The sequence below is a fragment of the Aedes aegypti genome, chromosome 1 (genome assembly GCF_002204515.2).
Source record: "Aedes aegypti strain LVP_AGWG chromosome 1, AaegL5.0 Primary Assembly, whole genome shotgun sequence".
Taxonomy (NCBI): Eukaryota; Metazoa; Arthropoda; class Insecta; order Diptera; family Culicidae; genus Aedes; species Aedes aegypti.
This window is the reverse complement of record NC_035107.1, coordinates 92,423,783-92,437,137: the sequence shown is the minus strand read 5'-3', so window position 1 is coordinate 92,437,137 and position 13,355 is coordinate 92,423,783. Positions and strand designations below refer to the sequence as shown.

The 13,355-nt window shown below is 51.6% G+C and overlaps 1 protein-coding gene across 4 annotated transcripts in view; it reads left to right on the top strand.

Annotated features, from left to right (window-relative positions):
- Nucleotides 1-12,867, top strand: part of LOC5572546 (low-density lipoprotein receptor-related protein 2) — a 155,056-nt gene extending 142,189 nt beyond the window's left edge. For all 4 annotated transcript variants that reach the window (XM_021842514.1, XM_001660419.2, XM_021842526.1 and 1 more), the window contains 9 exons: nt 3-5,860; nt 5,923-6,329; nt 6,393-7,897; nt 7,960-8,272; nt 8,345-10,113; nt 10,181-10,345; nt 10,418-10,670; nt 10,734-10,978; nt 11,045-12,867. In XM_021842514.1, coding sequence (XP_021698206.1) covers nt 3-5,860; nt 5,923-6,329; nt 6,393-7,897; nt 7,960-8,272; nt 8,345-10,113; nt 10,181-10,345; nt 10,418-10,670; nt 10,734-10,978; nt 11,045-11,253 — 10,724 coding nt within the window. In that variant the 3' untranslated portion in view covers nt 11,254-12,867. The remainder of the gene's footprint in view (nt 1-2; nt 5,861-5,922; nt 6,330-6,392; nt 7,898-7,959; nt 8,273-8,344; nt 10,114-10,180; nt 10,346-10,417; nt 10,671-10,733; nt 10,979-11,044) is intronic.
- Nucleotides 12,868-13,355: the final 488 nt, after the last annotated feature.

Genomic DNA, 13,355 nt, shown 5'->3' with positions numbered 1-13,355 from the left:
AGAACCAACCTGCGGCGCCAACGAGTTCCAGTGCAAATCGGGTCGTTGTATCCCGCTGAACTTCCGTTGCGATCACGAAAACGACTGCGGCGATCACTCGGACGAGTTCGAGTGCGGCAACGTGACTTGTGCTGCGTCGCAGTTTGCCTGCGAAAATGGACGATGCATTCCGAACATCTGGAAGTGCGACAGCGAGAACGATTGTGGCGACGGATCCGACGAGGGTGATTTCTGCGCAGAGAAAACCTGTGCGTACTTCCAGTTTACGTGTCCACGGACCGGTCACTGTATACCGCAGAGCTGGGTGTGTGACGGAGATGACGATTGCTTCGACAAACAGGATGAAAAGGACTGTCCGCCGATCACGTGTCTGGCGAATCAGTTCAAGTGTAACGATCTACGGCAGTGCGTGGAGGAAACGTACAAATGCGACGGAATACCGGATTGTAACGATGGAAGTGACGAGCTTGGGTGTCCCACGATGGAGCCGAATCAGTGCAATCTGGAGAAGCACTTCCGGTGCAAATCGTCTGGAGTGTGCATTCCGGTTGCATGGCACTGCGACGGATCTAACGACTGCGAGGATCACTCAGATGAGGAAGATTGCGGAAAGATCACCTGTCCCAACAACTTCTACAAGTGCAAGAACTCCAAATGCGTCTACAAATCGTACATCTGCGATGGTAAGGACGACTGTGGCGATGGATCAGATGAGAGTACTGAGCATGCTTGCATAACTCCACCGCTGAAGTGTCCACATGGTCAATGGGCTTGCCCTGGAATAACCGAACGCTGTGTCAACCTTACCTCGGTTTGCGACGACGTCGAAGATTGTCCCAACGGAGCCGACGAAGGTCTTGGTTGCGATCTGGCTCAGTGCACACATCAAACCGGTTTGTGCTCCAACGGTTGTCAGAAAACTCCCTTGGGAGCACTCTGCATCTGCCCGCCAGGCGAAGAACTTGCTCCGGACAACTTCACCTGCAAAGATCTTAACGAGTGCGATCCTCCAGGGCTGTGCTCGCAAATCTGTACCAACACAAAGGGATCTTACTTCTGTTCGTGTACGGATGGCTACATTCTGGAACCGAACAAGCACACCTGTAAGGCAGTGAACCATTCTTCGGCCTTCCTGATCATTTCCAACCGTCACTCGATCTTGGTTGCTGACCTGAACGAACAAGGCCTGGAACGGGTTCCGATAATCGTAGAAAATGTGGTAGCAACCGCCTCTAACATGCACACCGGCACCATTTTCTGGAGTGACATGAAACTCAAGAAGATCTCCCGATTAGATCGAGGCCAAGAACCCAGAGAGATCATCTCCACCGGTCTCGATCTGGTTGAAGGCCTTGCGTACGATTGGATCGGACAAAACCTCTACTGGTTGGACAGCAAGTTGAACACGATCGAGGTCTGCAGCGAAAACGGCTCTAATCGCTTGGTGCTGGTTCGCGAGAACATCACTCAGCCCCGTGGAATGTGCCTTGATCCAAGCCCGAACGCCAAGTTCCTGTTCTGGACCGACTGGGGTGAGAACCCTCGCATCGAGCGTATCGGCATGGACGGAACGATGCGTGAGACCATCATCAACACCAAGATCTACTGGCCCAACGGTTTGACCCTGGATATCTCTACGCAGCGTGTATACTTTGCCGATTCGAAGCTGGACTTCATCGACTTCTGCTACTACAACGGCACAGGCCGTCAACAGGTGCTAGCCGCTAGTCATTACCTACTGCACGCGCATTCTCTCTCGCTTTTCGAGGACACCCTCTACTGGACAGATCGTCAGCTGAATCGAGTCCTGTCTGCCAACAAGTACCGAGGAAGCAACCAAACCGTAGTCAGTCACTTGATCTCCCAACCGTTGTCGATCCACGTCCACCATCCTTCCCTCCAGCCACTGTACGAAAGTCCCTGCAAGACGGCGACTTGCCAACACATCTGCCTGCTAAGCCCCTCTGAGAAATCCGGATATTCGTGCAAGTGCAAACCGGGCTACAAGTTGATGTCCGATGGACGTTGCGTCGAAGAGGAGAACGCCTACCTGATGGTGCTCAGAAACAACCAGATCGTAGACGTACCCTTCAATGGCGGTGATGTCCGCGCTGGAAGCATGATTCCAGTCGTCGGCATCGAAAGTGGCATCAGCGTAGACTACGACCGCAAGGGAGAGACTCTCTTCTGGGTTCAGGGCAAGGAGGAGGACGACGAAAACTGCACAATCTACATAACGCCATACGGAGGTGGCAACAAGACGCGCTTCCTCGGTGCGGACAATGGATTGGTGGGAGCGGCCTACACGATCGCGTTTGATTGGATCGGAAGGAATTTGTTTATCGGAAATCGCCTGGCTAGTAACATCGAAGCCATCAAGGTTGACGGTAAGGTGAAGTACAGGACGGTTGTGCTGGTGAATGACGGCAACAGGACTTCGGTTTCCAAGCCGAAGCAGATCGCGCTGGATCCAACCAACGGAAAACTATTCTGGATCGATGAAGGTGGCTACGGAGTTCCGACCAAGGTTGCCATGGCCAATATGGATGGTTCGAATCGGATGATCCTGGAAGAGACAGTTCAGTTCCCAGAGGCTATCACTCTGGACATTGAGAAGCGAATGGTGTACTACAGTTCGCAGCATCCACCGGAGGTCACGTCGATCGATTATGACGGAAACAACAAGAAGACTATTCTGACTGAACAGAACGGAATCGCTAAGCCGAGAGGCCTCGGCGTTCTGGAGTCCAGACTGTACTTCATGGATCCAGTATATGAGAAAATCGTACGGGTAGATCTGCCCAACGGAGACAATCCCAAAACAATCATGGATAACGAACCGGACCTCAAGAACATGATCATCTACAAGAAGCGTTCGATGCTGCAGCACCCCTGCATGATGAACAACGGAGGTTGCGAGCACATCTGTATTCCATACGACAACGGAGCTCGCGTTTGCGCTTGCGGTATGGGCTACAAGAAGGACAACGAAGTGTCCTGCAACCCGTATAAGACGTTCGCGGTGGTTTCCCAGCTGGACATGACTCGAGGATACAGTTTGAAGGACGCTTCGGAAGCTATGGTGCCGATCACCGGTGCCGGACATCACATTCTGCACGTGGATATTCTGTACCGCGAGTCGTGGATCTACTGGGTTGAGTACAACCGCGGTCACTGGAATGGAATCTTCCGTATTCGTCCGAATGGAACGGAACTTCAGGGTATTATCAAGGACGGCATTGGAAGCAATGGAATTCGAGGAATTGCAATCGATTGGGTCGCCGGAAATATGTACTTTACGAACGTTTTCCCGCATGAGAACTACGTCGAGGTCAGTTGGTTGGACGGAACACACCGAAAGATTATTGTGAAGACTACCAATGATGCTCCACGGGAACTGGCGGTCAATCCGATTAAGCGACTGCTCTACTGGATCGACTACGGCCAATACCCCAGGATCGGAAAGTGCTATCTAGATGGTTCGAACTGGACTCCGGTAGTCACCTCAGGTATTTCGAACCCGCGTGACTTAACCGTGGACATGTTGACGCACGATGTCTACTGGGTCGACTCCAAGCTGGACATGATCCAGAAGATATCCTACAATGGAGGGAACCGACAGGTCATTCGCCGTAACCTGGCGAATCCCATGGCCATCGCTGTCCACTTGACCGACATCTACTGGGTCGATCGTAACCTGTTGACCGTCTTCAAGGCCACCAAATTCCCAGGAAACAACACCCTCCCGGAGAAGGTTCGCACCAACCTCCAGAAGCTGCGTGACATCACCATCTACGACATCAACAATCAGCCCACGGACGACAACAACCCCTGCCTGCGACTCGGAAACGGCGGCTGCGATCAGCTGTGTTTCAGCTTCCCACCGGAGTACAACCAGAAGCCGAACTTCAAGTGCGACTGCTCCGTCGGACGGCTATCCACCGATGGCCGCCGTTGCGAGCTAGCCGACGAATACGTAGTGTTCTCCACGCGTACGGAGATCCGCGCGATCGAACTTAACCCAGCATCTACCAATGTACCATTTGCTCCGGTCGTCAACCTAACCAACGTCGTCGGCCTGGACTTTGACTACGCCGACAACAAACTGTTCTTCACGCAGATCCGGCCTTGGGCTAAGATCGCCTATACCAAGGGCGACAAACCGGACGCGACCAGCATCAAGCCTGTAATCACTCGAGGCATCAATCCGGAAGGTATCGCGTACGACTGGACGCAGAAGAAGATCTACTGGACGGACAGTTCGAACAACTCGATCTACGCGATGAACCTGGACGGATCGGATTTGGTGATGATCACCCGGGTCGAGCGACCGCGCGCCATCGTATTGGATCCTTGCAACGGCACCTTGTACTACACCGATTGGGGACGATTCGGCACTTCGGGTAAGATCTTCCGCACGACGATGGCTGGTTCGCTGAAGCGTGCGATCATCGATAAGGATCTGTCGCAGCCCAGTGGTTTGGCGATCGATTACGACGAGCGGATGTTGTACTGGACGGACGCGGTGCGCGAGAAGATCGAGAGGTCCAGGCTGGACGGTAAGGACCGGGAAGTGCTTGTGTCGGCTACGATCTATCCCTTCGCGATCACCGTGTTCAGGAACTACATCTACTGGACGGATCTACAGCTGAGGGGTGTCTACCGAGCGGAGAAGCACACGGGTGCTAACATGATCGAGATGGTCAAGAGGTTGGAGGACTCCCCGAGGGATATCCACGTCTACAGTCACAGCCGGCAGCAATGCCAGGCGAATCCATGTCTGCAGAACAATGGCGGATGCGCTCAGAGCTGTCATCCGGGATTGAACGGAAAGGCAGAGTGCAAGTGCGACGATTCGACCAAGCCGGTTAACGAAGGAAGGATGTGCGCTCCGAAGAACCATACGTGCGATTCGAGCAAGTTCTACTGCCAAAACGGAAAGTGCATTTCTAGGATGTGGTCTTGCGATGGAGACGACGATTGCGGAGATAACTCCGATGAAGATACGAACTACTGTGCGTTCCATTCGTGCGGACCCAATGAGTTCCGTTGCAACAACGGACGGTGCATTTTCAAGTCGTGGAAGTGCGATCACGAGAACGACTGCAAGGATGGCTCGGACGAGGAGAACTGTTCGTACCCGCCGTGTGTGGATGGAGAGTTTACGTGCTTGAACGGACGCTGTATTCCACAGAGCCAGGTTTGTAACGGAGTTAACGACTGCAAGGATAACGCTACGTCGGATGAAACTCACGAGCGATGCCCGAAGAATACAACGTGCCCGGCGAATCATCTCAAGTGCGACAAGACCAACATCTGCGTGGAGCCGTACTGGCTGTGCGATGGCGATAACGACTGCGGAGACAACTCGGACGAAGATCCGCTACACTGTGCGCAGCGAACTTGTCCACAGAACAGCTTCCGGTGTCCGAATCATCGGTGCATCCCTGCCACTTGGTATTGCGACGGAGACGATGACTGCGGCGATGGAGCTGACGAACCCCCAGAGTACTGTAAATCGGAAGGTCGAACATGCTTCGGAGATTTGTTTACCTGCGACAACGGCAACTGTATTCCACGGATCTACATCTGCGACGGTGACAATGATTGCTTGGACAACAGCGACGAAGATAATCGGCACCAGTGCAACGATAGGAAGTGCGACGAAGAGACGGAGTTCACGTGTAATGAGAACAAAAACTGGGCCCGGGCGCAGTGCATTCCGAAGAAGTGGATCTGCGATGGAGATCCGGATTGTGTGGATGGAGCGGACGAGAATACGACACTGCACAACTGCCCGACGCCACAGCCGTGCAGCGATGATCAGTTTACGTGTACCAATGGCCGTTGTATCAATCAGGTGAGTTCTTTCGTAGCTAGATCCAGGTTCAATATTTAATGTTGCTGACCTCTATCTTTCAGGGATGGGTGTGCGATCACGACAACGATTGCGGCGACGGTTCGGACGAGGGCAAGAACTGCAACAGCCAGTACAAGACCTGTTCGACGCAGGAGTTCACCTGTCAGAACTTCAAGTGTATCCGGAACCAGTATCGCTGCGATGGGGAGGATGACTGCGGTGATCACTCAGACGAGGTGGACTGTAAGAAGGAGAACAATACCTGTCCGCAGGGCAAGTTCACCTGTACCAATGGGCAGTGCATCGACAGCCATCTGGTGTGCAACAAGGTGCCGGATTGTTCGGACGAGTCGGACGAACCGCTGCACTGTAACGTGGACGAGTGCGCCAAGGTGGAGATCCACCGGTGCGGTCACAAGTGCGTGGATACGCCTACTGGGTACTACTGTGATTGTAATTCTGGTTATAAGTAAGTATTGAGCGAAGATGGTTGAGATTTATAAGGTTTTCTAACCTTATTCTGATTTTCTAGATTGTTGGAGGATGGTAAGGCCTGTGCGGACATCGACGAGTGTATCGAAACGCCGGGAGTGTGCTCGCAGCACTGTTCCAACACGCCAGGATCGTACTACTGCAAGTGCGACGATCGGTACTACGAGCGGCAGAACGACGAGCATACGTGCAAACGTAAGGACGCTACGAAGCCGTGGTTGATCTTCAGCAACAAGTACTACGTGCGCAACATGTCCGTGGATGGTCATCAGTACAATTTGATCCACCAGGACCTGATGAACGTGGTGGCGATTGATTTCGACATGAAGGAAGAGGAGATGTACTTCTGCGACGTGACGGCCAAGACAATCTTCAAGTCGAAGTTCGGATCGATCCAAGATGATGTGAAGATCGAGAAGGTTCCGGTTATCAAGCATGACTCGCATGGTTTGGAAGGAATTGCTATAGATTGGGTCGGTCGTAAACTGTATTGGTTGGACAGACACTCCAAGAACCTGGACGTTTCCGAATTGGACGGAACGAAGCGTAAGACACTGAAGAGCGGAGTCGTTGATCCTCGAGCGATCGCTGTGCACCCTGGAATCGGCTATCTGTACTTCACTTCCTGGCATCTTCAGGCTTACATCGCCAAGATGGGAATGGATGGATCGAACTTCACTCGAATCCTAACCTGGGAGCAGGACATTGCTTGGCCAAACGCCCTAACGATCGATTATTTCACCGATCGCATCTACTGGGCTGATGCTCACTTGGACTACATTGCGTTCTCCGACTTGGAAGGTCGACATCGCCACGTGGTTCTCTCTGGAAGTAAAGTTCCGCACGTCTTCGCTCTATCGATCTTCGACGATATGCTCTACTGGACGGATTGGAATCTGAAGGCGATCATCCGCGCCAACAAGTTCACCGGAGAGAACTTCACCATCATCAGGAATACCACGCACAGACCGTACGACGTCCACATCAGCCATCCGCTGCGGCAACTCCCATACAACAATCCTTGCGGCGCAACCAACGGAGGCTGTACCCATCTGTGTCTGTTGGCACCGCCGCTGGAGTCTACTTACCTGAACGTCGAAGGCTACATCGAAGAGGGAGCGCCAAGCTACAAGTGTGCCTGCCCGAACCAGTTCTACCTGGCGCGGGACATGAAGACCTGTATCGCCAACTGCACAACCGGCCAGCATCGTTGCGGCGGCGCTGACGAGAAGTGCATTCCATGGTTCTGGAAGTGCGATGGCGAACCGGACTGCAAGGACAAGTCGGACGAACCGGAAACCTGTCCAGCGCGGCACTGCCGTGCGGGAACCTTCCAGTGTGGCAACGGGAACTGCACTCCTTCGACGACGATCTGCGACGGTACGGACGACTGCGGAGACGGCACCGACGAACAGAACTGTGACCTTCCATGCCCGGTCTCGGACTTCAAGTGCCGCTCCAGTGGACGGTGTATTCTGGACAGCTGGAAGTGCGACGGGGACGCGGATTGTAAAGATGGCAGCGATGAAGATCCGGAGATTTGCCGTAAGTTTTGGATGGCGCCCATTTAAAGTGTAATTGTAACGAATTTCTCCCGACCTTTTCAGACAAACGAGCGTGCGATCCGGACACGGAGTTCAGCTGCAAGAACGGCCGCTGCATTCCGAAGCTGTGGATGTGTGACTTCGACAACGACTGCGGAGACGATTCGGACGAGCCGGCCTACATGTGTCGCCAGCGGAACTGCACCACCGGATGGTCACGCTGCCCGGGTCAGTCCAACTACCGCTGCATTCCGAAGTGGTTGTTCTGCGACGGTAAGGATGACTGCCGGGACAACAGCGACGAACTGCCGGAGAACTGCCCCAAGTGCAACTCGGAGACGGACTTCAAGTGCAACAACAATCGGTGCATTCCGAAGTAAGTGTTGGGTTTAAGGGACGTCCGGGAAATAGGGAGACTAATCACGTATTCTTTCTGTATCTCTTACAGACAATGGATGTGTGACTTCGCCGACGATTGCGGAGACGGTAGCGATGAGTCGGACGCTCAGTGCAAGGGCAAGTATCGCGAGTGTTCGGAGTCGGAGTTCCGCTGCGGCAACGGAAAGTGTATTTCCAGCAGGTGGCGTTGTGATCACGAGGACGACTGCGGCGACAACAGCGACGAGTTCAACTGCGAAGGATTCCAGTGCAAGAACGGAACGTTCCAGTGTACCTCAGGGCACTGTATTGCTTCGTACTTCCGTTGCGACGGGGATCGCGATTGCCGCGATATGTCGGATGAGATCGGATGTCCGCCGAGGTTCCCAGGAGGGCGGTACTGTCCGGAGTCGAGGTTCCAGTGTGCGAACAACTTGTGCGTCTCGCCATCGGATCTGTGCGACGGTACGGACGACTGCGGAGATAATTCGGACGAGGCCACTTCCGTTTGTACGAACTTTAACTGCGATACGCTCAGGAGATTCCAGTGCGCAAACCATAGATGCGTTGCGCGGTATCAGATATGCGACGGAGTGGACAATTGCGGAGATGGCTCGGATGAGAATAACATGACGCTGTGCGCGACTCGGCAGAAGCCTTGCGACTTATACACGCAATACCAGTGCGCGAACAAGAAATGTATCGATCGGGCACAGATTTGTGACTACGCTGATGACTGCGGAGACAGTTCGGACGAATTGGGTTGCCACCACACGAGTACTTGCTCGGCGTTGACGAAGGGAGGTTGCGAGCATCACTGTCACAATCTGACGGACGGAGGTTACATCTGCGCGTGCTATCCAGGGTTCATCATCGACGCGGAGAACAAGAAGCACTGCTTGGACATAGACGAGTGTGCGACGGGAACGCACAAGTGTTCGCATATCTGTACGAACTTGAATGGCACCTACGCTTGCTCGTGTCGCGATGGATTCCGTTTGGCCGATGCAGTGTCGGGAGTTTGCAAGGCGTTGAAGGACGACGTGACGGTTGTGTTCAGCAGTGGTCCGGAGATTCGGGCGTATGACCTGAAGATCAACGACCAGTTCGATGTGATAGCCGGAGAAAAGAGAATCGAAGCGTTGGACTACAGTCCGTCGACGCAGATGATCTTCTGGGCGGACAGCTACGACAAGACGATCAAGCGAAGCTACATGGTGAACGCAAGGAACGGAGAGGTCAAGATCGGCTTCGCTCAGGATCTGAACATGAAGGGTAACTCGAAACCGACGGCCCTGGCAGTGGATTGGATTGCTGACAATTTGTACTGGGCTGAAACGGATCGTACGGGATCGAAGCCTAGGGGAAGAATCATGGTTGCCAAGACCGATGGAAGGTATCGTCGTGCTTTGGTGAACGCTGGACTAGAGGTTCCGACATCGATCGCTGTCGATCCGCAGCTTGGACGCATGTTCTGGGCGGATGCTGGATCTGCACCGAAGATTGAAGTGTCCTGGATGGACGGATCGAAGAGGCGACCGCTGATTACGGAAGCTATTCGCCATCCGGCTGGATTGACCATCGACTACGCGCAGGACCACATGGTCTACTGGGTTGACACCAAGCTGAACACGATCGAAGTCATGAAGCCGGACGGCTCCATGCGCCGGTCGATCCTGAAGGGCGAAATGCTAAAGCATCCGGTGTCGCTGGACGTGTTCGAGTCATTCCTGTACTGGATCACCCGGGACACGGGAGAGCTGCTACGACAGGACAAGTTCGGCCGGGGAGTGCAAGTGGCGGTGCAGCGAAGCCTTGCCAATCCTTCGAGTTTGAAGGGTGAGTTGATAGTGGGAATTGGGTAACATAAATCGGGTTGATCATTGTTCCTTCTTATGCTTTACAGTCTACCACGATCTGCGTTACAACACCTCGCTGAACAATCCGTGCTTCAAGAATGTCTGCACGCACTTGTGCCTACTGGTTCCTGGTGGAAGGCGTTGCGCCTGTCCGGACAACACCGTCCAACAGACGTCCCATCGTAGCACGGCGGAAGTGGTCTGCGATGCACGTAAGTATCTACGCGGTTCAAGCTTTTCGAAGGTCCGATTTCTTACAAGGAATTTCTCAATCTCCTCAACAGCTTCCGAGCACGCCCGACCTTTGCCGCAGATCTGTCCGTGCCAGAACGGCGGACAATGCCAGGAGGACGACAGCGGCAACGGGTTGCTGTGTATGTGTCTACCGGAGTTCAGCGGCCAGCACTGCGAATTCTACAGCGAACGAATGTTCGGATCCAGTCCGGGCAGTGCCGCGGCGATCTACATTCCGATCCTGGTGGCCATCCTGATAGCGGCCACCGTTGGGCTGTACTTCATCATCAAGAAGAGACCATTGTAAGTAGTTATGGCGTCCAAAAAATGGCGACCAACGATTGACCTGTTTTTCTCTATTCACAGTGGAAAACCGAGCCTGACGTCTTCGCAGAGCGTATCGTTCCGGCCGGGCACGAACGTGGAGTTCAACTCGCCCGATTTCCCGTCGAACCGACCGCCAACCGGAGTGATACCGGCCGGCGGTGGCGTAGCCCCACTCGACGGCTACAGCCTGGATACGCTGAGCACCAAAAATACGGACTTCAGCAATCCCATGTACGATGCGGTGCAATCCGGAACGACCGATCCCAACATGGGTAACGGGTCAGGTAAGTCAAATAGAGGAAGAAAATCTAGAGAAGATACGCTAAGCTAACGATCGGAAACCTTTGCAGGAATCTACGAAGTTCCCATGGACCCCAAGGGAAGTAAAGCTGGAAGTGGGCCGTTCACGGAACCTGTTTCGGCCATCTTAGCCCCAAGCAGCATAACGCACCGTACGTCACCCCAACTGAATCTGCGTCCGAAGGAACTGAGTCCTTCGTCGCACGACACCGGCAAGGACACCCAACTGCTGGTGGAAGAGGACAAATCCGAGTGCTGATAGGGCACCCATGTCCCCAAGAAATTCAAAACCGGAAACCAACACAAGTACACTCCCGCAAATCTACACATACACACAAACACGTGGGAATAAGTGAGAATCAAACGTACACCAAGCGACGCCACGCTCGCACCAACACAAACGCACTGTACACTGGACGAAAAGTGCACGCACAAAGCGTGCGGAAATATTTATGACTTTTTTTATTGGATTTTAAAAACTTTGTTGATTGGAGCCAAGCTCATGTGGAAGAGTGCGGAGGATGCTAAAATCGAACATTCCTTAATGGTTGAACATTGTCTTATACATATTTATACACCCATACGGACGCACACAAACCCACAAACACACACACGAACAAGAGCGTGACCGGGCTTTGTAAATGAAAATGTTTTGACGAAACGTTTGTACATAGACAACCTAAGTGTAGTATCGTTAAATTTTTAAAACTGATATTTATATACATTTAAACGAAAGGAAAAAGTGAATTGTAAAAGAGCTAAAACGCTGAACATCCCCGGAGAAACGAAGACAAACACACTGATACATACTGACAGATCTGGGAAGCATCACAGTTTTTGAGATAAAATTGCAACTTGAAAGGTAAATGTTTGGTAAGAGTTGCTTTTCACAGATAGGATGTAACACTTATTGATGACTGATTGTGCAATCGAGAACGGCAAGAATCAACTTTCTCTAAACATACACACAAACACATACGCACACATGTGCAAAGAAGAATCTTCTCCAGAGGAAAAAGATCTAAGAAAAAAAAAGTTGTTTTAAAATTGTTTATGCAAGTTAATGAGACAGAATGAAAGAGAGAATGAGATACGATGCGAGAACGAGTGAGCGATAAATATAGATATTTATCAGATTCATATTTAGAGGTGTAATTGAGGTGATATTCCACAAACAATACATTCCTTCAGAAAAGAAAAAAAGTCAAAGAATTTAACATTCATTCAATCAAGTTGTCCAGATATCCGTCCAAAAGTAGCAAGAATCATTCCCGCAAAACAAAAAGACGGATCAAGAACCGAACCGAACAAAAGAAGGCCCAATCCAAATCAAGAGAGAGAGGAGGAAGAAGGTTATCATTGCTTTTTTCCGTCGATGCCAAGCCACACTGTCACTGTATGGCACTGATTGAACCCTACGCCTAAGTGTATCTTTCAGAGACCGTAACCCGGTGCCTCTGTTGTAACTATAAAGTACTAATTATTACCCGTGAGTTCGTTCTACTTGAGTAACTGAAAGTGAGTGATTTCCTAAATGCCTAAATAAGCAAGCGAGACAAATAAGATGTTTTTATACCTACACTTTATCAAATGTAGAGAAAGGGACGAAAACCAAAACTAGGACACAGTAGTAGGTTTAAAAGCTCCCAAACGGACCGCAACCACGACATATCAGCAGGCAATTCTGAAACAATAAAGACGAACGCGAAAGCAATATTTTTGGGTGCGGTAGAAGCACACCAAGTGAAACCGATACAGTAGAAGACCCGAAACAGTTGCGAGCGACGAATGTGTAATATACATTCGCCAATCAGAGAGAAAGACAGAGATAATTATTTTAAAGAACTGTTTTAATAAAAATATTTTAAAGATACTTTGCGTTTTCAATTTTTTTTATGCTATCCGAAACGTTAACTCTGTCAATCATGACCATGAACACAGTACAATCAACGCAAGAAGAAGCCTCAGAAAAAAATAATGCATTAATTTTAAGATAATTTAAATCGTTTACCAAGACGAATCCTGCAAACAAACTACCCTTTGCCATATCCAAACTCCCAGTGTTTTGCGTGGGCCATCGTTTCCCAGCTTGCGCTGTTGACCGCATTCTTCACATCCAGAGTGACAACCGCGCAGTAACGGATGCCGCTCCTTTTATGCTCAATCGCCACCTCAGCTGTCTGCACGACCTGACTGGATAGCGCCCAGAATAGATTTATCTTTCCTGAATCCAAACTGGTTGTAGGACAGGCCGTCCGCACCTGCCGTATACGGTCCTAGCCTGTTGAAGATCAACTTCTCCATTAACTTGCCCGTCGTATCTAGTAGACAGATAGGTCTATACGCCGACGGGTCACCTAG